We start from the raw sequence: 21,433 nt of genomic DNA on the forward strand, positions 1-21,433 counted from the left end.
ATATAGTCACATATACAGTGCAGGCCAAATGTTTAGACACCTCATTCAATGTGTCAATTTTTTATTCTCATATTATTATTTACATTGTAGATTCTCACTGAAGGCATCAAAACTAAGAATGAACACATGTGGAGTTATGTACTTAAAAAAAGGTGAAATAACTGAAACATGTTTTAGATTCTAGTTTCTTCAAAATCGACACCCTTTACTCTGATTACTGTTTTGCACGCTCTTGGCATTCTCACCTCTTGTATGAGAAAGTGTGTTTTGGCCTGGACTGTATATTGGGCAGATGACGTGAACTTATACTACTTTGTGCCTTATTTTATTTTATTTTTTTATTTTTATTTTATTTTATTTTATTTTATTTTATTTTATTTTATTTTATTTTATTTTATTTTTTTATGTTGTTCTGACATTTTTTCAGCCTAATGTAGGCTATTATGTGCCTTGCCTCAATAAAGGAAATCACTGACCAGAAGACAAGAAAAGAAACTTGCTTCCAACTACTTTTGTGTAATTGAAAATAGGCCTGCATCAGTTTAAGTATAACTTACCTAATACTAGACTATTCAAAAGGGGTGATCTTAAAAGAGTAGTCTACTGAATTAAGACTGGAAGGCATTTTAAGTCATCATTGTGTACATTTAAACTCCATTCTACTATGTGTAACAGTTGGAGCGATACGGTCAGATGACGACCCCCACGGGCCGAATAAGGAATTACAGGCTATGCCTTGGATTGAGAATTTCCTGTTGGAAAATTGGGTTTGCTTTCTTGCCAAACAGCAAGCAATCAGATGACATTGGTTGACAAACATAATGTATGTTTTAATAATCGGTAATATTTAAATCATAGTAGTAGTAATCAAGCAGATGAATATGTGCATTAAGTGATTTTACACTCACCAAAACTGCTGATAACTTGTATTGTATATCTTCAACCATCCAATCAAATGGCACGAAAGTGCAGACGTACTTGACGTTTGATGTTTTTCTGACCTGAAAATTTAATGCGAGACGGATTTTATTGAACATTTCCATGACATAATTAATGTTTGTACTTGACACTGGGGGGCGGTGTTGTCCATTTCTCGCTGTTCGCTTGCGAGGCAAGCCAGTCTGATCAAACGAAGAAGACTGGACGCGACTTGCAAATGGATGTACAGGTTTTGATTTTCAGATATTGCTTAAGCCGGGGCAAGAATCTGGACAAACAAGTTGGTTTCGTGACCCGAAATCTAATCTGCAGAAAATCACAGTACATGAAGGTCAGTGTCGTTGTAGACATTCTCATTCCAGGAAATGATTACTTTTAAGGTGTCAAACCCAGGGCACATGCGCAGTCAAATGGGATTTAAAAAACAAAACGAGCTGCTTGAGATGACTTTCTAAAGCGTCGTTTACTGACATTGCTTGAGAGGTATGCGTTTGGGATTCAGTGTTGTGGTTGTGATTTGCAGTCGTGTTACTGTTTTGTATGCTAATAAGCCGTTTCTAATTCTATGTTTGGTTACTTAGATGAGAAGTGCACAATAAATACAACCACAATATGATTTTACAGAGCATTGCTTTCTTTCAAAACCCTAATTTATAAGTGTATAACCTAGTTAAATATCTAAAGATGATGATTAAGTCATGTATATATATTGTACAAAAATATTTACAGTTGCTCTTCTATTTTTGTTTGATAGTATATAATGGTTGTGTTGAATATGAATTGTGTTTCATTTTTGAAGCATTGACTGGCTGTTTGTGGAGGTGAACTAAACCTTTTTTAATGATTACATCATGGAGGCCATAGTTAACTTTCTAAACATATTCCACATGGAGAGCAGCGGATTATCTCTGACACTTGGTCTCCTCTTCCTGGCTCTGCTATACTGGTGAGCATGTTTGTAATGTTCTGACTGCTTCCGCAATTAGGTCAACAACAATTGCAGAAAATCACGACAGACCTTCTTGGTAATGTCTCATTTGTTTTCGTTTCACAGGTATTCCGTTTACCCCTTTTCAGTCCTCACTCAATGTGGAATCAAGCATCCAAAACCAGTCCCCTTCTTTGGCAATCTATTCCTGTTTCGTCAGGTAAGTTGTGGACAGAAAGATTTTAAGTAGAACTACTGAAGAATTTGGATCGATGGTAACACTGAGAATCTTTTGTTTGTATAACTCACAAGAAAATGTTTAATAGCCATCCACTTTTCTTCATTGGGTCCTGGATGAGGTGGCAACTCAGTCGCAAGGCACATATAAACAAACACGTTAGCACCTGTTGATAATTTACAGCCGTTAACTGAACAACAGACGAGTGTCAATGCAGACATGGCGCGAACCAGTTCCATGATTTTGTGTGGGGTCGTGGGCCAACTTCATGCACGTCTAGTCGACCATTTTGCAAGTGGAGATTATTGTTTTTTGATTTGTTTTCAAAATATATGAACAGTTGTGAGTTGTTGGAATAACAAGTCTGAGATGTTCTTTTCTCTAAAAACCCAGAGGAACAAGAATTTACTTTTTTCACACTCTTTGAAGACCCTCGCTGAAATTGGCCTGTTTTGAGGGGACTCAAATTGAAAGGAAGCAGTGCTCATTCCGCCAACCAGTACTGCGGGCTGTGCCATCATGCCATCTTTATGCTACCTGTTATAAAACAAATGTACATTAAATGTGAATATGTTTGTATGGACGTGTTATAACCCCCAGTGTCTTTTTCAGGGTTTTTTCCATCCTGTATCTGACCTCATAAAGACATACGGTCGAGTTTGCGGGTAGGTACAAAACATTTCCTTCGTCTCAGACAGGCAGAGTTAAAACATCAACTGTGTTTTAGGTATTATTTGGGAAGGAGAGCAGTGGTGGTCGTGGCGGACCCTGACATGCTCCGACAAGTGATGGTGAGGGAGTTCAGCAGCTTTCCCAACAGAATGGTGAGCACATGAAGACCATCATGCATTGTGAGGACCAGAATATTGTGTCTGGTGAAAAGGGTATGATGCTTCTGATGCCACTGTACAGTTATTCAATCATTAAACTTAATTAAATGTTCCCGTGTAGACTAATCGCTTTGCCAACAAACCCATGAGTGATTGCTTACTCATGTTGAAGAATGAGCAGTGGAAGAGAGTCCGCAGTATACTGACTCCATCTTTCAGTGCTGCCAGAATGAAAGAGGTGAGGGACAAATGTATCAGCCCGATACCGTTACCTGATATCAGTACTTACCACTACTTACTGAAAATATGGATGTTTGGTGAATCTAAAGTGCCCAAAAGTGTGAATGTGTATGTTTGAGTAGATGGTTCCACTCATCCAGACAGCCACAACTGCCCTGATGGACAACTTGGATGTCTATGCTGAGTCAGGGGAAGCCTTTGACATTCACAGGTGAACACAAATTTCATACACAACAGTAGACGGTCAATTAAGGCAGTGGAATTTATTTTTTCTCCACTCTTCACTACAAGGTGTTTTGGCTGCTTCACTATGGACGTAATAGGCAGCGTGGCGTTTGCAACTCAGGTGGACTCTCAAAACAACCCAGACGATCCATTTGTCCGCCATGCTCAGATGTTCTTCTCTTTTTCTTTCTTCAGGCCCATCATGCTTTTTTTCAGTAAGGACAGCTTGAATGAACTGATTTGATTATAGTGAGAATCAGTCAGTGACTGACACCATCTTAAAAGGGCTTTGAAAGTATTCATATATGCCACAAGATGGCGGCAAAGCACAAAGGGCCATAGTATGTACAGTGCACAATCATGAACACATGAGTACTTTATTCAGGAGTTAAATTATTCAACACAAACAAACCGCTATCACGTGAGGCTCCTAAATAGCTTGAGCTAGCGTACTAGCATAGCACAAACTGATATGTCACACATGAGCAAATGTACACACTATCACATCACATAAGCCAGATTAAGTTGTTAAATTCACCTTTTGGCATTTAAACACAATAACAAGTGTTGTGTAATACAGAAACATTACAAGAGCAAAGTAGACTACACTGGCTATTGCTAGTAGCAATAGCTGCAGAGAAGTAGAAATGTTCACTTTTGAGGGTGCACAAGATGCATTGAAATGCTGCCAACAAAAGAGGACATCTTAAATGCAGAATGGTAAAAAAAATTAATAATTTTACTTTGGCCTGTGCCCACGAAACAGCAAATGAATGAGAATTTCACTGAATAATAGATGTGAGAAAGAAAATCTGCAAATGATGGACTTGGGGGTTCCCTGTAAAAAGTTTGAAATGTTAGTAATTTATGAATTTGTGCAGTTGCGTTTCCTCACGTCATGGCTCGACTGGTGGGGATCATCCCCAACAAACGTCGCCGCCAAATGAATGAGTTCTTCATCAACAGCATTCAGGAGATCATAAGACAGAGGGAGCAGCAACCTCCCGAGCAGGTCTGAGCAGATTTTCTTTAATGCACCGTGACCATTACACATCTCTTATTTTTATGCAGATGTTAAACATTTTGGAACCAATTTTACGTTGAACAAATCAATACATAGAGGCGGCGGGATTTCCTTCAGCTGATGTTGGATGCACGCAGCAGCAACTCTGAAGCGTCGAGCCACGACGCTGAGAGTCCGCAGTCGGGCCTTCGCCTTCCGGAGCCGTCCGCAAGACGCCCGACGAAAAAGGTGATAACAGAAGATGAAATTGTCGGCCAAGCTTTTGTCTTCCTGTTGGCTGGCCACGAAACCAGCAGCAGCACGTTGGCCTTCACCTGCTACCTGCTGGCCATCCATCCGGAGTGTCAGTGGCGAGTCCAGGAGGAGGTGGACGACTTCTTCAGCAAGCATGTGAGCTTGTTGCCTTGTTGTTGATTCTCATTCTGAAAGTTTGGCGATCCTTCACGTGTTCCCTGTCACTGTAGGAGTCGCCTGACTACACTAACGTCCAGGAGCTGAAATATTTAGATATGGTTGTATGTGAAGCATTGCGGCTCTATCCTCCTGGTTTCAGGTAATGGGAACAATCATAGTCTGCAATACAAGACCCAAACAACATTGATTTCTTTCTTTTTTTCCCCGCATGTTGGTGCTCAAGATTTTCACGCGAAATCGAGCAGGACTGCGTGGTGAATGGAGTGTGGCTCCCTAAAGGGGCCTTGTTGGAGATACCAGCCGGTTTCCTTCACTATGACCCGGAGCACTGGCCTGAGCCAGAGAAGTTCATTCCTGAGAGGTATACACGGGGATATCATAGTTTGGGAATTTTTCATTTTACTTTTTATTTTGTTTTAAGTTTTGTTTTCATGCTGGTTCTGTTAGTTTTTATCCGTTTTAGTTATTTAATAAATGCTTAGTTTTAGTTTTAGTATTAGTTTTAAAAATGTGTAATGTTTGTGCCTAATATAAAAAAAAAACAAAACAAAAAAAACCACTATAAGTGACATCTGAAGGTGCTCTTCTATTGGCTGCTGCTCCATGACGTCGCTTCTGTGTGACACACTTTCAAACATCCTTATTGTTGGTTAATATCAAAATAAATCTACTTAAACACATATTTAAAATCATCCCCAAAGGCTCATGCATTAAATTACCAAAGACTAAAACTTTTTGCTATAATTTTTTTTTGCTGTAATTATAGTTTTTGTTAGTTTTGTCAACATAAAATGCAGTTTCAGTTAATTTTCGTTTTTTAAAATGCATTTTTGTTTTTATTTCGTTAATGAAATTGTTTTTTGAATTTTAGTTTTAGTTTTTTCATTAGTTTGAGTTAACTAAAATAACCTTGCCGCAACAGAGCTGGGCCCGTTACTTCCAAAATGCAATAAAAATTACTAATTAATTATTTCAAAGTGATATACTGTATGTTGTATGTAGGTGTGTAACTGAAAATGTAAATGTAAATCCTTTATTAGGAAATTATTACATTACTTTTAGTACCAGGACAAACAGTGAGCTTAGTGTGTCTTTGATTGCTTAACAATAAAACATGAATATAAAATTATTACCGGTAAATAAAAAAGAGCAGGTACATAACTAACACTTTGTGCAGCGTATATATTACAATATCTGTCAAGTTTTACATGATCAGTTTTAAGCAAAAAAAAAAAAAAAATCCAACTGAAAATGTCATAAATCCCAAAAATGTTGTTACAGTATCAGTATTTTTATTACATTATTGACCTACAACAGTATGTTTATTAAAATAATAATTAAAATAATAATTAATCATTAGGTTGTTGGACAATGCAGTGTAAATCCAACCTTTCTAAAGTAGCCAACTGCCATGCAGCACTAAATGCTCATATTTTTCACTGTTTTATTACTTCCTTTTCTCAGAAATTGTGTCTACATATTAAGAATTTAGAATTGAGGCCGCAAAACTGAAATTTGCCTTCAGTCATTTGGTAAATTGTGAGACCAAGAAAATACTATGAAAGACACATGATTCAAGAGTTGAGTTTTATCCAAACAGAATTGTGCTTTACATTTTACATTGACACCGTGTGATTCTACTACTGTAGATCCATAATGCTATTGCTCATGGGTAATTTTGTTTTTAGTAAATTCAAGTCTGTGAAATTAAAAGCATGCATCGCTCCTCTAGATTCACCCCGGAGGCAAAAGCCAGTCGACACGCTTTTGTGTATCTGCCTTTTGGGGCCGGACCCCGTAATTGTGTGGGCATGAGGCTTGCCCACCTGGAGATCAAGATGGCTCTGGTCCGTCTCTTCCGCGAGTTCAACATCATAACCTGCTCTGACACAAAGGTGGGTTGCATTATTGAATTTATTTATATTATTATTGAACCTTTCGGAAACATCTTTGAATCTGTTCTTCCTCCAGGTTCCGCTTGAGTTGAAATCATCAAGCACCCTGGGACCCAAAAATGGCATTTTTGTCAAAATTACAAGAAGAGACAAGAATTGACATCTGAAACAAATGTGATGAGATACTTGAAAGCTTTGCAGCTTTTCACCCAGGATGTTTCTGTATACATTTCCTGTTTCCTCAATCATGACTTGCCTCCTAATTGCTGCTGCTGCTGAAGACTTCATGCTTGGTTTGTGTTCTGACATGCATTGTCCACTGTGGGACTGAATACAGAGGATGCACCCATGCTCAATTTTAGGATTATGGCAAAGACAATACTTAAGGGGTGTTTTGTGTGTAGGAATGACTTGAATCCAGTTTGGAATAAGTGGATACTTTTAGATACACTGTACATTAACATGGCATGTTTTAGAATGATGAAATGTGTCAAGTATTTATTCATAATCAACATTTGGTTAACTTGCTGTATTCTGGATGATTACTGTTTGTTTTTTTAGTAAAACACCAATTTTTTTGTTGTAAGGAATTTATTAAACAATCACGTGCAATGACAAGTTAAAAGAAGTTCATATTGTGTTTCTTTGAAAATGTGTCATTGAAAAACCTCACATGTAACAAGAAAATGTTGAAGAGCATTTCTAATTCAACAGTTACGGTTTGCCCAACATGTATAATAAACCTTCTGTATTGGAACCTTAAGTTGCATACCCTCAGCAGAAATTTTCAATGTACAGTACATGATTTATTTTGCTTTTGGTGCACAGACTCTAAAAGGTGGAGCAGCCCTAACAAGTGACTTTAATAAAAGGTCAGAAGCAAACTCAATGTGTGCCACAGTGCCAGTGGTTAACTTATTTTTGCATTTGTGTGATGATTGAAAATATCAAGGAAAAGTCAGCTTCATGACATGATTCATATTTGCACGACACCTTCATGTTCTAATATTTTGTAGATGTAATGTCACTGGATCTGAGTGATTTTCAAATCAAAATTTGGAGGTGCAGCATGAATTGTTTGTTTGACCTCACAGATTTAATTCCAGTTACATTTGCTTATTTTTTACACATTATGTATGGGGGAAAAAAATTCAGTCACATTTACAACTTTTTCCAAATCTTTGGTATGCAGTAAGTGACTATTTTTAACTTAATTTTGTATATACTTGATTTGTTTTCTGCCTTTCTTACGTCAACTTATAAAACGCATTGATCCCGGGATAAGAGAATACTAAATTCTCATTGAAAACTCTACCAAACATTAAATGGCAGCCGTTTAAAACCTCCGCAGTCACCTGCTATTGCTACCCAGTGTAATCAATAACGTACTCCGGATAAATCTGATGACTTTCAAAGATGACGAAAATATTGGGGTTCATCTCGTCATCAACACAGCTATCATAAAGCGTTGTGCTTGTTCCCTTGGCTGGTGGACGGGCATATTGGCTATACCCTTTGGTGTAGTCGCCGACCAGGACCAGGGCCACAAACATACTTTTCTTTCCACCACTGGCTTTGGCGTATTCATTTGAGTAAGAAGCCTGTTTGGCAAAGTAGCTTCCTGTAAAGAATTTATTCAAGTCAGTATTTAAAAATACATGTTGCTTTCTCAATAGATGTTACTACACCTGAGAGCCAACAAACAATTTTCAGACAGGAAACAGGATTTGATGTACCTTTGCCATAGGCGGTGCCGTGGATGCCGCTCATCCTCCAGTCAAAGTTTTGCTCACAGATGGCTGCGATCAAGCTGTTGCTTGTCCCGTGGAACAAGTACTGCTCAATGACAGGTTTCCCTTTATTCCTCTTCTTCATCTGTTCTCTCTGCCTGAATGCACAAAAAAAAAAAAAGAACACAATTTGCGTAGTTTGGCATCCCACAGCTATCATTTTGATTTTCAAGCCTAGTGTGAGATTTACGTACAACTGAAAGCGTGTCCACAGAGACGGGTTCTGGATCCTCCTGATACTCCAGATTGTACTCTTTGGCATTGTGGCCTTGAACAAACATTCAATCCTGTTGTATTCAGTAGACTTGGGAAGAGGTACGAGCTGATGACAGTGACAATGCAGAGCTTATTAAATACGGAAGTTGATAAAAGAATCACTAAATAATCCAATGCAGTAAAGAAGAATGAAAATACCTTGTATCCAATGTCAGGCAAAGCATTCTTATCCCAATGGGGAGGGCATTCTTCTGTCAAGGACTTTAAGCTGTGTACATTTAAGAAGATACAGTATTGAAGAAAAAAACTGTAATGAGATTTTAAGTAAGGAATTCACAAATGCAGCTAAAAACCTTGTTTACACATTTGTATTGGTATTAGTGTTGTTCCGATACCGATACTGGTATCGGCAGAGGTGCCGATACTGCATTAAAACAGTGGTATCGGTATCGGTGAGTACTCACAAGTAACATGCCGATACCATTAATTCCAACTTTAATATAGGATTTTGGATGCAGCATCTTACGTCTTGCTGGTGCACGACATTCACTGGTATGTGACATGTTCACTGCATGCCGATCTAAGATATCCTATTGGCCCTTGAATGCTCTGAACCAATAGCAGGAGAGCTTTTTCATGTTGAGGAAAAAAAAAACAAGTATCGGTATCGGCCGATACTGCAAAGCTGGGTCTCGGTATCGGGGGCCAAAAAATGGTATCGGAACAACACTAATTAGTATTATGGGTAACATGCACTTTTCCATTGTATTTTGAAAGGTTCATACACTATCGCTGTTAAATTTGCAAGTACTGTATAGTTGAGATGAAAAAAAAATGTGCTTGTCTTAATGCAAAAGTAATTTAAAGATTCACTATATTTGTAATAAAATTAAATGTGTAGATGTTAGTGATTGCAGTATAAGTGCGGGACTATTCAAAACTACTTGGCCCTGTGTGGAAAAACTAATCGTCCACCTTGTTAAATCATGAATTAACTGTGGCTAATCAAATTTTTTTGGGAAAGCGGAGTACATTTTCTCACACACCATAATCATTTTCATAAATGTTTCAAATATTTACATTTTAGACTCCATGGCATTGTTGAAGCAAGTGACAAAATGGCGTTTGGGTTTACCCGTTTTCAGTTGAAAACAACACAGTGTCAACATCCTCTGAATGTGTGACAGGCAAACGTACCTCTTCCGGCTCACGACGTCCATATCACTGCAGGACACAAAGAGAGGCCTCCTTCGGACCTCCCGCCTGGTTGAATATTTTGTATTTACTTGATACATCTGCTGACCTCCCGCTGTATTTTGGAAGTAGATTACATACTGCTGTTTGCCAGCAGTAAAGGTCATGTGTGTCTTCCGGTCTACCAAATAAATATTCTCCAGTGCTTCGGAAGTGAGAGAGGCTGGCGTGTTAACATCGCTCTGAAAAGACATAAAGGGACAACATGAGACTAACAAAACAGTTGTAATATACTATCAAACTCAGGCTCTTGCTACTCATATGTGCTTCATAAGTCAAACAAAACTGAGACGTCTGAGAATTGGCTTTAGTAAGTACGGTAACTAAAATTCACTCAGCTTTTGCTGTCTTGTGAAGTGAGTGATTACCACTGAAATGGAAATGTTTGGCTGCCCAGTTAACTCATTCACTGCCATTGACGGAAAAAGACGTCAAATGATGCATTTTTTTTGCTGGTCTGGCAATGAATGTTTTAATAAATAACTTTAAAAAAAAAAATCAAAGTGGCCCTTGCAGCTTTCTATTTTTCTGTCTGTGGCCCTCAGAGGAAAAATTTGGACACCCCTGCTGTACATTATATCAGCAATTTATAATTGCTTCATTGATTTTTACCACGTTTAACTCATTCACTGCCATTGACGGAAAAAAAGACGTCAAATGATGCATTTTTTTGCTGGTCTGGCAATGAATGTGTTAAACATGAGCTATAAAATCATAATAGCACAAGCAGTAAATCATTTAGTTAGAGAGCAGGGGTGTCAAACTTGTATTAGCTCAGGGGCCGCATGTAGGAAAATATAGTACTAAGTGGGTCGAATCGGTAAAATAATGGTATATAACTTAAAAACAATTGCTGTCAATTATAGTCCTAAATTAATGAGTCCTAAATTACGGAGCTCAACTGTAATCTATTGTTTAAAAAAATAACACAAACGCAAATGAAACGCAGCAACACTTTGCCTGTATGAGTTCCGGATGTGTTAAATCTACCCGTTTTGCATATATAGTTCCCAGAATGCATTGTGCGGCGCAGATAATGGAGTTATAAGGATGTTAATCCTTGTCATATGTATTTGTGTTACCAGTAATTGAATTTGTGTCATATTTAACACGTTTGTGTTGGTCTATGATTTAAAAAAAAACAAAAAAAAAAACATAACTTTAAGTTTGTAAAATAATGACTTCCAGGGCGATTCTGTGTACAAGTTACTCATCTGAGGACTGCTTGTGAAATTACAAATGTATATGTATGATTGTGGCTGGCTGATTGATTGATTCATTTTACTTCACAAAAGTCGTCTCGCGGGCCGGATTAAACCCCTTTGTGGGCCTGATCCGGCCCACGGGCCGTATGTTTGACACCCCTGTTGTAGAGCAGCATTCACAAAAAACACGAGTCACACAGTGCTTTGGGTTCAAATCAGCGCCAATACAAAACATCATTCACTGGTGCAGTTGAGTTTTGAACCAACTACCAGTAACTCATTTCACATTATTTCCAATGGGATACAAATATTTTCAACTTTAAGATCAACCACGTTTGGTGCATCCATGGTCAACTGGCTTAACAAAATATTCTCAACCGGACTCTGCAAACGCAAAGCCTCTAGGCTCCATAATCCAGAAAAGGAGTTGTATACATTAATAACCTACAGTCATAATACCAACAATTCCAACTCACCTGACCAAACTCCTGCCATTGGCCAACGTCATCCTGCCAGTACCAGAGCCACTTTGTGGTCAGATTGAAGTGAGAGGCCTTTGCTACAGAGGAAGCTGTGGACTGGCGACGCACAGACGCTCCGTTGCAAGTCATCTTCTGGAAGTCAACTGATTGCATTGTGGTGGCCTGGGATAAGCTGGAAGAAAATACATTGTTTAGCATGGGGGGGGTCGCAAGAGGTAGCTTGTTACCTTTATGAAGCAAAACAAACGTTTGATTGCCCTAAAAAAAAAAAACAAAAAAAAAAAAAAAAAAACACAACATCTCACATCTTGCGATGTGGCTATCGCGCATGTGCACATTGCGATTGCGATGTTCAAACGATTAATCGTGCAGGCCTATAATACAAATTCACTCACACATTCATTCACACTCACTAACTCAAACAAACATCCTGCTATGTCAAGCTTTCATGTGATTTGCCGAGTATGCAGCTAATCAACAATTGGAATCGGTATCAGCCGATCTCACTAATGGATAATTGGCATCAGAAACCAAATATTAGAGACAGCACTCGACATTATGCAGTACAGTCTGGAGTACACCAGATGCTATGTGCGCAAGTCTATTTCTATACTTGTTTTAATGTTTCATTCTGCTGCTACTAGGGATGTCACGATAAGGGCAATATCGTGATATTGTGATATTAAAACTGCCACAATATCGTTGTCGTCATGTTCACAATATTTAAAAGGTACACATCTGTTAAAAAAAAAAAAAAAAGTCAGGTTGATTTCTATTTGTGCATTTGTAGCACCCTCTAGTGGCTAGTTTATGAGTGCAATTTATTTTTTTTTCATTAGGGATGTTTTGGCCTTCTATGTTTAAAATCTATGCAAATTGTCAGATGAAGGGGAACCTAATTTGCTTGTGAAGCGATCAATGTGTGCTTGCATTAGCAAGTAAGTACCTCAATATTGTTATTAGAGATTGTAGGTAGTTTATATACATTGCTGTTATGTACAAAAGCACAATATTGTGTTTTTTTTTTTTTTTAGTATGAGCTCTCTTTTTTTACAATATTGTGATCTTTTTTAAATATCACCAACGCCCCCACAATATCGTGATAATTATCGTATCGTGACCTTCATATCGTGATAATATCGTATCGTGATGTTTGGATATCGTTACATCCCTAGCTGCTACACATACCCAAAATTTCTCAATCTTGTAAGCCACCCTGTAGCTGATGCCTGGTCTACGGCGCTCCAGTCGCTTGCTGGGTCACAGTAGGCTTTCTCAATCTCCTCCATGTTTGGTAAGTCCGTCCAGGTCACGCCGTCAATGTCCAAAACTTGCCATCTATAAGGTAAGTGCCAGTGGACATGGACACATTTCTCTGTAGGAAAAAATAACTACAATTTACACATTGAAATAAACTCATGAGATATAACATTGGCAAATGAATAGCAGCATTTCCAAACTAATGTATGTATACATGTGTCTAAGAACAAGTGACAAAAGTCAATCAGGAGACGTAGGGTTTGACATGAACGGTGGCCCTGATGGAAGCGACTGCCAATCACGGGACACATAGACGGACAACCATCCAAACTCACAAGCACACCTAGGGACAATTTGGAGCGCCCAATTAACCTGCCATGCATGTCTTTGGAATGTGGGAGGAGACCGGAGTACCCGGAGAAGACCCACGCAGGCAAGGTGAGAACATGCAAACTCCACTCAGGAAGGCCGAAGCCTGGACTCGATCTTGCGCTACGAGGGGCAGGACATGCAAACCAAGACTTACCAGAGGGCACGCAGATAGTGGAGCGCAAGTCCACGGCCGGTCTCTGTGGGGACAGGTGTTTATCAAGTCGCCACGCACGCTGGAAATGTTGCGGAGGCCGGTAACAGGGAGCAGGAGAGGGTCTCTTGGGTGCACCACGTTTGGCAAGGATCCTAGTAAGGCACGAATCGTGGAGACTGCTTGCCAAAGCCCAGCCCTCGTCCAAGAACCGCGAGTGATTCCCTGTGTCATCCCAGCAGGAATGAAGTTCTTCCAAATGCTTCCAACATTCAGGGATAGAAAATTCAGAAGAGGGGTGTCTGTGCCAGCTATAAGGAGGTGACTGTGTCTGCTGAGGCACATCCAACCACAGGCTCTGTAAGGCTTTTTGCATAACAGCCGGCATTGAGTCACCTCCTGCAAAACGAATCGAGCCACGCGCAGATGACGGAGAGACTGGCCCCAAAATGTCGTAGGCTGACTCAACCACTGATCTCTGGAAACAAGGCTCATGGGCTGCAACTTCAACACCAAGCACTGGCATGGGTAGGTTGGTCGCACACAAGTTTAAAGCAGGAGCAGGACGTACGCGGTCACATAAGTTTGACATCCTCTTCATCAACTCAGCATATACATGGTCCCTCTGCAAGTCAAGTTGTTGCTTCGTGAGAAATCTCTTCTTGGAGGGACCGGGTGTAGCATCTGTATCGCTCCGGCGTTTTGATTGCCTCTGCTGACCAGGGGAGCCCATCACCCCAACAGGCCGACTGGAAGCCTCCAGTGCCTGAGGCACCCTGTAGCCAACACCCGCATCGACACACAGGCAAGCTTCAACACGGGCAGAGCTGTGGCACCCTCGGCAATGGTCAACCTCGCCCTCTGTGGCTTTAATGAGGGGGCAGAAGTGAACATAATGGGGGGATCCCATCAAAGCAAAAATGCTCCACAGGGGACTCACGTGATAAGTTGAAATTTTAAAAGAGACACGGACGCCAAAGGTCACCCAGCACCAAACAAATAGCGGTGAGCCGAGGGAAGGTGGCACTGATGCCCCTGCACACAAAAGGAAAGAGGGCGGCTAACGTGGGAAAGGCTACATCTCAACACACCGTAATATCCGAAATCCAAACACGACAGTCACTAGCTGAGGCTCATCAAGGCAAACCCAAGTAGCCGATGCGACACAACAAGAAGGGAGAAGGAGCACAAATGCTGTAGTCACCAGCAAAGACGCACAGCAAAATCACAAGGCCACTCCGCTGAAGAAAAGCCAACAGTGGCTGGGCACAAATGCTATGACAAAGGTTCCCATGGCCACGACATATCAAACAACCATCAAAGCGAGATGAGCACACAAAGGAAACATCAGCGGTGGGCGTGTCAGTAAATTTTGCCTCTCCGTCATTCGCCAACAGCTGGGCCACACACATAAGTCATTGTCAGTCCGTCATTATTTCAAGCAAAACCAAAACTGGAATCATCAGTCCGTCATCATTATATGAATTGCGCTTCTGTCATCGCTAAATGATAGTTCGTCACCGCTATTTGAGGACTGTTGCGGTAGCGAGAGACAAACTGCGTCGAGGTTGTACGATGACATCACACACAGGCAGCACAAAGAAGACATACAGCCAAATAAAGTAAAAACAACAACAACAAAAGGTGCAGTTAAGGCAATGTCAGTCCAGTAATTTTGTATTTTGTAATAGGACCGATATTGCCCCTCCCTGGGTTAGACTATGCAAGATGACCTTTCTAGCGGTATATTATTTCCAATATTACAATTTTGTGCAGGTGGTCATAATGCTGTGGTTTTTCAGTAATTTGAGCAGGAAAACGTAACTGAACAATTTGACTTATCTACTTTGCTGTATATGCTAGAATCTAGCTGATTTTTTTCCAAAAGTCCAATACATTTTTAATAATTGTTTCCCCCCCAACATTTATTTTATCCTTTATGTGCAATAAAAAAAATTTTTTATTTTTTTTGGGTACAATTTTCTTACCTAAGCGCAGTGTATACTGTAATGTTACAAAATGTTGAATCTAAAGTGTCAAATTAAAGAAAAACATTCTCATATAAAGCCTCACAATTGTTTGTTTCATATAAAATATAAATACACAATCTAGAAATGAGAGCCCAGTGCTTATTACCTTTATAGGCACAGTTTTTGTTGAGGAAGTAGAGGCAGATTTCCTTCGTACCAGAATCACTGAGTGGCTTAGTTGCACCAATTGGCCCAGCGGACTTTCTCGCCTCTGAAAATCCCGCACACACATATTAGACCAACGGAGTAGAGAAATGATGATTTTGAAATTGTGTTTACCATTAGGAGCAGCACTGGCTGGACTCCTCTGATTATCCATGATGATGCATTTATTCTTGTAGACTTTTGGAAGACTCTGAATCATCTCTGGACTGAATTTTTCAAAACTCTTGTGTGCCTTTGAATCAACATTATGGATTCTGGAACATGAGCCTTGTTTACAGACTCCCGTGGTGAAATGAGGCTTGCAGATGTGAAGCTTGTGGCACCCAGAGGTGAACTTGCACAATCCGCTCACACCCTCGCCCATATTGTAGTGTGAGCATATCTAAAAGTAGAGATGAGCATGAATGAAGCATTTCCATTAATATGCAATTATATTTACACTCTTTCTATTCTTCTGAGAAGATGTTTGACAGCATTCAAGAATGAAGAAATAGTTCACCAAGTCATCATTTGCACCTGTACTACTTACCTCAGGAAGAAGGTAGGGGTCATTCTGTAACAACAGTTGGAACAATTGTTTTTCCGAAAGGTGTTGGAGGTCAAGTTTCCTCAACAGCTCTGCATTATGTTGCCAAGTCAATACATGTGGATATTTACACTTCAATCTGTAAAACAAATCCCCCCCAAAAAAGAAGCTGTTTTATTGATATAGTAAAACCAACACACATTTGCACTGCTTTCTTTAGCAATTTAAGTCCTAATGCTGATTGTAGTCACTGGCCAATAAACGAGTGAACGGTAGCTACTCGATTTTACCACACATTGTTGTTGTTGTTTTTTTTGCTCAGTCTGTTCTCGTTCAGTCACTCAGAGTTGAGTTCAAGGACGGAATAGAATGTGTTGCATGTATGGTGGCCTACATCTAATGTTAACTTTATTCCCTAGCCGTCTATTGCATTTGTATTTCCAGCTGTTGCTGGGACCATTGTTCTCTCACCCCTCCCCTGCCTGCTTAACCGCTCTATCCGGTTTTCTCACTCTGCCATATATCCCTCTACTCTGGCCATATCTCATTTCTTTATTCAAGCTCATTAGTCCTCACTCCTCTGTTTACATGTTAGCATCTCCCAGCAAAGATCTCATCGAGGAGATGAGAACAAATGAGGAGGAAAGAGACGCAAACGTTTGGAGAAATGAGAATATTGTTCCTCGATGACGTAATTTCATGACAGCGATCATCAAGCGTGTATAAATTACCACCGCTTGTATGAACTTGTACAGGTGTACCTAATAAAATGTCAGGTGATTTCATGTCATCGGCATATTTCGAGCCCCCCTTTAAATGTAAACAATAGTTGTTGTGATGTACGTGGAAACAATGAAGTGACACTTTGTATTCACCTGTTCCATGACGTGTAAACGTGAAGCAAGGTGCGTGTGACTTTAAAAGGTTGGGCGCGGCGGCTCCCTGGAATGTTTGTTTCTCTCCTGTTGCTGCTACTTGAATGCGGAAGACAGCCAATTAGAGCTAAACAAAGCACAGGTGAGTTTTGGGATCATTTCTTACTTATAAACAGCACTATACTTCGTTAACAATATGAGTTTGTCCAAAAACTTAAATTCAAGGTGTTGGGATTAATGAACACTATAATTAGTGTTGATGCTTAACATGAAGAACTGACTGTTTTAATATGACATATTATTATTCCTAATTCTGTCATGTTTAAATTAACAGGTTGAGTTTACTAATCGAAATATTTTGTCATTCTTTAATAATACTTTACCTTTTTCAACATTAGTTTTTAGGTTATTATTGTATTTTGATTATTTTTCTGTTTAGCCATTTTTAAATTATTTTTTACTTGAATATTTATTTTAGTCAGTTTTTTTAAAAACGTGTTTTATTTGTGATTTTTTTTCCATTTTTATTCGTATTGTTGGTTTGTTTTATTTTATTTATTTATTAATGATAATAGCACTGTACTATTTTCCTTGCAATGGCTGACAAGTTAATTTATTTTTATTTACATTGTGGAAAATAACACACACATATATATATATATATATATCCATCCATCCATTTTCTTGACCGCTTATTCCTCACAAGGGTCGCGGGTATATATATATATATATATATATATATATATATATATATATATATATATATATATGACTAATCCAATGAAATGTTAGTTCATCATTTTTTTTTCTTCATGTTTTTCCAGAACTTTCAATAATACCTGAAGTACTTGTAACCATGTGGCCAAATCAAGGTAGACTGTACATACATGATGTGATTCTTGGGGGGAGGGGGTGTACTAAATTGGTGGCTTAGTGAATAAGTGAATGTTTATTTTTCCATCAGGTTCATCCAACCCAGCTTATCCTCCCGGCTACAACCCGGCATACCCCCCATATCCCGCAAACCCCGCGTTACCGCCTAAAGGAGTCAACCCCCCGCCACCGTATCAACAATATCAACAATACCCACCCGTCCAGCATTCAACAGGTGTCAATCCAGCTATGATACCCAATACTCCGCGGGTTGCGACACCTTACGTGGCTGGTCCGGGACCTCACACCTACCCCGTGGCACCTGGCGGGTATCCGTATCCGGCAGCCCCCATGGGAGGCTTTCACCCTGGTGCATACCCGTGCTCTTCAAAAGGCTACCAACAACATTATAAGGGCCACTACTACAACAAGGGCCATCTCTACCATGGGGGGTATCCCTTGAGTGGGGGGATTGGCGGAGCCCTGACTGGCATAGCCATGGGATTGGTGGCACATAAAGCCCACAAGAAGTTGAAGAAGGGGAAGAAGCTGAAGAAGTTGTATAAGCACGGTTACTACTGCGGCAAGGTGAGAGTGACACAACTCTCGCGTTACGCGTCCAGTTATCAAACTTTTTACACCAGGGATGGGCAAGCTTGGTCCTCGAGGGCCGCAGCCCTGCAGGTTTTGGATGTTGCCCTTCTCCAACACAGCTCCACTCATGATCCACTCATCAGCAAGTTCTGCATTAGACTAACAACGATCCCGTTGATTGGAAACAGCTTGTGTTGGAAGAACCTGCAAAACCCGCAGGGCTCGGCCCTCGAGGACCGATATTGCCCATCCCTGTTTTACACCAAGCACCACTCACTCAGTAACCATCAAGAGCAACATTAAAATACAGTAGAGCCGCAGGCTAAAGTGTTTGAGGCAAATAGTGGTTCATGATTGTGTACCATAGACTACTGGATGCATGCCGCTGATTCTTTACGATCCTCTGCGATCTAAGTGCTGTCCCGCCGTCTTTTTACATCTATATGCAATTAAACCACTTTTTTTTTTTTTTTTTTTTTTAAATCAATTATTCACAGATTTTTGCTATTCACTGCAGGGCTCGGTTGTGTTTTTTTTTTTACAGTGACAGTTTGACCATGGTATTGATTATTTGACTTAACATTATTTCCCTTGGCAAAGTATTACCTTTTCAGTACATTTTACGTTTTACTTTATTTTTAGTTTCATTACTCGTTTAGTAGGTCGGCATGGTGATGACTGGTTAGCACGTCCGCCTCCCAGCTCTGAGGACTCGAGGTTCGAGTCCGGGCTCCGGCCTTCCTGGGTGGAGTTTTCATGTTTTCCCCGTGCCTGGTGGGCCTTCTCCGGGTACTCCGGTCTCCTCCCACATTCCAAAGACATGCATGGCAGGTTAATTGGGCGCTCCGAATTGTCCCCAGGTGTGCTTGTGAGTGTGGATGGTTGTTCGTCTCTGTGTGCCCTGCGATTGGCTGGCAACCAATCCAGGGTGTCCCCCGCCTACTTCCCAAAGCCAGCTTAGAAAGGCTCCAGCACCCCCCGCGACCCTTGTGAGGAATAAGCGGTCAAGAAAATGGATGGATGGATACTCGTTTAGTTTTTAAACATCCATTCCAAAACGCCCCTCCCCCTAGTTTTATGACTTGTACAGTTTATCATGTAGTGCAGATGAATTCACCTTTTCATTATTTCCTATGAGAACAATGTTTGTGCTGCATCTTCAAAGGAGAAATTTTGCTTTATTTTAGTTTTTAGTGCACTGGTTACATTGTTTTTACATGTTAGTGACAGTTAGAAGTATTACCTGTACAGTTGTTGTTGTTTTTTTTGCTTGTGTGAAATTTTAAAAACAAAGCTCAATCAATTTAGAAGTTAGCTGGTGGTAACGAGAGTTTCATATGTTTACAAATTACAAATTACAGTGAAACCGCCAAAGTTTGGAGGTTTCACTGTAACTTGTTTGTTCATTTTGAGCTGGAGCAGGCCCGCAATGAATGATACATTTCTGCCCCCCCCTCCCAACAATATGTTGACATGCTTATTAATCTGTGTTCACAGTATTCTTCCAGTAGCAGTAGCAGCAGTGACTCCGACTGAGGCCATCATCCAACTTGTCTATGCTACCATCTGAATATAAAGGGCCTAACTACTAAAAGGCATTATCAATAAATGCTTCAACATAATTTCTGTGTACATAACTACTGTCCAAATACAATAAATACTTCAACAGGATTTGGGGACTGATGTAGGTCACTTTTGACAAGGTATGGTTTGTATCAGTCTCAAAATCTCTAGGCCTATTACCACTAACATGTTACACCCATTGATTGCCGTTTTACTGGGTTATGAAACTATGGAATGTTTAAATGAAATTATAAGTGAACAGTATGGAATGCTTATGAAATAAGATAAAAACAATAAATGAAGAAAAATTGCGAGCAGGTAAGTTTGCTCGAGGAAAAAAATAATTTTGAGGACCAAAATAAAAAACAATTCATCACTATCATCCGCCATTTTGGTTGTTTACTTTCGCCTCGAACGCTTTCAGGTCGCAACTGGGAAAAAACAACTCGGATATATCAAACTTCCGACCATCCTCGAAAGCAGGAACCGTTAACCCACTTACCCATTAAGCACCAACGAACCTCAAATGATTTGATGATAGCTATGCTACGTGTATTTCTTGTAAGTTTCTGAGTTTTTTTTTTTTTTTCCGCAAATCTGCCACTTTATAAACTCGCATATTTGCCTACAGTACCGAAACAAACAAAAAAAAAAACTTCAGTACAACAGCTATCTATAAGCATTTTACTCACCCGAACATGCAGGTCCCCAACACATAAAACTTGCACAGGTGCAAACTCTCACATTGTGTACACTCGCCAGGTTTCTTCTGGCAGATCCGTAGAGAAGTTTTGGCCACAATCACACTATCCCGGCTGAATATTTGCCCCGCACCCACGGCCAGAACGCCTGAACCCACTGCAATTCTGGCTTCATCGGTAAGAACACGGTGAAGGACTGACGCCGCAACAGTAAAGTTTTGCTCCAATTTCCCAGTCAGGACCCTGAAGTCCAAACTGCCTTGGTCGTTACACAGGATCTGGAGGATGAAATTAGACACTTTTGCAGTCATCTCGGCGCAAGTTTGTGGACTACTGCCACAGTCTTCCGGTTTTCCAAACTTTTTTTCTGTTCAAAGAAACGAAAGTGAAACACGTGATTCAACACTGCCTGCCTACTGCCTAGATCTCATTGCTCCTGATGACAGCATGAGGAGCTAGGAAAGTCCCTACCATGATGCTTGTGACTCACAGGTATCAGAAATTAGGTTTGCCCATGGTCTCGTTTGCGTTTCAGTATTAAGTTCATAAACATAAACTTTGAAATCCATACAAACATTAAAGTAATCTATTCTGGTTCATATTTTCCATGTGAGTGCACGTGAAAATCAATGTTAAAAAAAAA

At 40.0% G+C, this 21,433-nt stretch overlaps 2 protein-coding genes across 5 annotated transcripts; one reads left to right on the plus strand and one right to left on the minus strand.

Annotated features, from left to right (window-relative positions):
- Positions 1–1,109: 1,109 nt before the first annotated feature.
- On the plus strand, positions 1,110–7,633 carry tbxas1 (thromboxane A synthase 1 (platelet)). Of its 2 annotated transcripts, none has more exons than XM_077516589.1 (14): positions 1,110–1,270; positions 1,739–1,885; positions 1,994–2,087; positions 2,718–2,770; positions 2,833–2,929; positions 3,057–3,173; positions 3,298–3,386; positions 3,467–3,615; positions 4,282–4,412; positions 4,521–4,814; positions 4,889–4,977; positions 5,062–5,199; positions 6,571–6,733; positions 6,810–7,633. In XM_077516589.1, the coding sequence occupies exons 2-14, from the start codon at positions 1,791–1,793 to the stop codon at positions 6,891–6,893; spliced, it is 1,593 nt and encodes a 530-aa protein (XP_077372715.1). In that variant the 5' UTR covers positions 1,110–1,270; positions 1,739–1,790; the 3' UTR covers positions 6,894–7,633. The 2 variants fall into 2 exon arrangements, with proteins under 2 accessions (XP_077372715.1, XP_077372716.1); XM_077516590.1 differs by lacking the exon at positions 1,110–1,270 and adding an exon at positions 1,282–1,422.
- parp12a (poly (ADP-ribose) polymerase family, member 12a) lies at positions 6,504–21,212 on the minus strand. 3 transcript variants are annotated; one of them, XM_077516588.1, is made up of 12 exons: positions 20,782–20,952; positions 17,060–17,186; positions 16,188–16,323; positions 15,773–16,040; positions 15,600–15,704; positions 12,869–13,055; positions 11,675–11,852; positions 9,937–10,175; positions 8,938–9,007; positions 8,718–8,845; positions 8,470–8,621; positions 6,504–8,354 (listed from the first exon to the last, which is right to left on the minus strand). In XM_077516588.1, the coding sequence occupies exons 1-12, from the start codon at positions 20,804–20,806 to the stop codon at positions 8,098–8,100; spliced, it is 1,872 nt and encodes a 623-aa protein (XP_077372714.1). In that variant the 5' UTR covers positions 20,807–20,952; the 3' UTR covers positions 6,504–8,097. The 3 variants fall into 3 exon arrangements, with proteins under 3 accessions (XP_077372714.1, XP_077372713.1, XP_077372712.1); XM_077516587.1 differs by lacking the exon at positions 17,060–17,186 and having other exon boundaries at positions 6,506–8,354; positions 20,782–21,212; XM_077516586.1 differs by lacking the exons at positions 15,600–15,704; positions 15,773–16,040; positions 16,188–16,323; positions 17,060–17,186; positions 20,782–20,952 and adding an exon at positions 13,467–15,569 and having other exon boundaries at positions 6,514–8,354.
- Positions 21,213–21,433: the final 221 nt, after the last annotated feature.

This window comes from Festucalex cinctus, chromosome 3 (assembly GCF_051991245.1).
Source record: "Festucalex cinctus isolate MCC-2025b chromosome 3, RoL_Fcin_1.0, whole genome shotgun sequence".
Lineage (NCBI taxonomy): Eukaryota > Metazoa > Chordata > Actinopteri > Syngnathiformes > Syngnathidae > Festucalex > Festucalex cinctus.

Coding starts and splice junctions, on each gene's coding strand:
- tbxas1 (XM_077516589.1), top strand. CDS start 1,791: ATGGAGGCCATAGTTAACTTTCTAAACATATTCCACATGGAGAGCAGC. Junction 3,616..4,281: donor GCCCATCATGCTTTTTTTCA/GTAAGGACAGCT, acceptor GAATTTGTGCAG/TTGCGTTTCCTCACGTCATG. Junction 4,978..5,061: donor CTCTATCCTCCTGGTTTCAG/GTAATGGGAACA, acceptor TTGGTGCTCAAG/ATTTTCACGCGAAATCGAGC.
- parp12a (XM_077516586.1), bottom strand. CDS start 14,373: ATGGGATCCCCCCATTATGTTCACTTCTGCCCCCTCATTAAAGCCACA. Junction 13,056..13,466: donor CACTATCTGCGTGCCCTCTG/GTAAGTCTTGGT, acceptor TTTTTCCTACAG/AGAAATGTGTCCATGTCCAC. Junction 8,846..8,937: donor TGCCTGACATTGGATACAAG/GTATTTTCATTC, acceptor CACTGTCATCAG/CTCGTACCTCTTCCCAAGTC.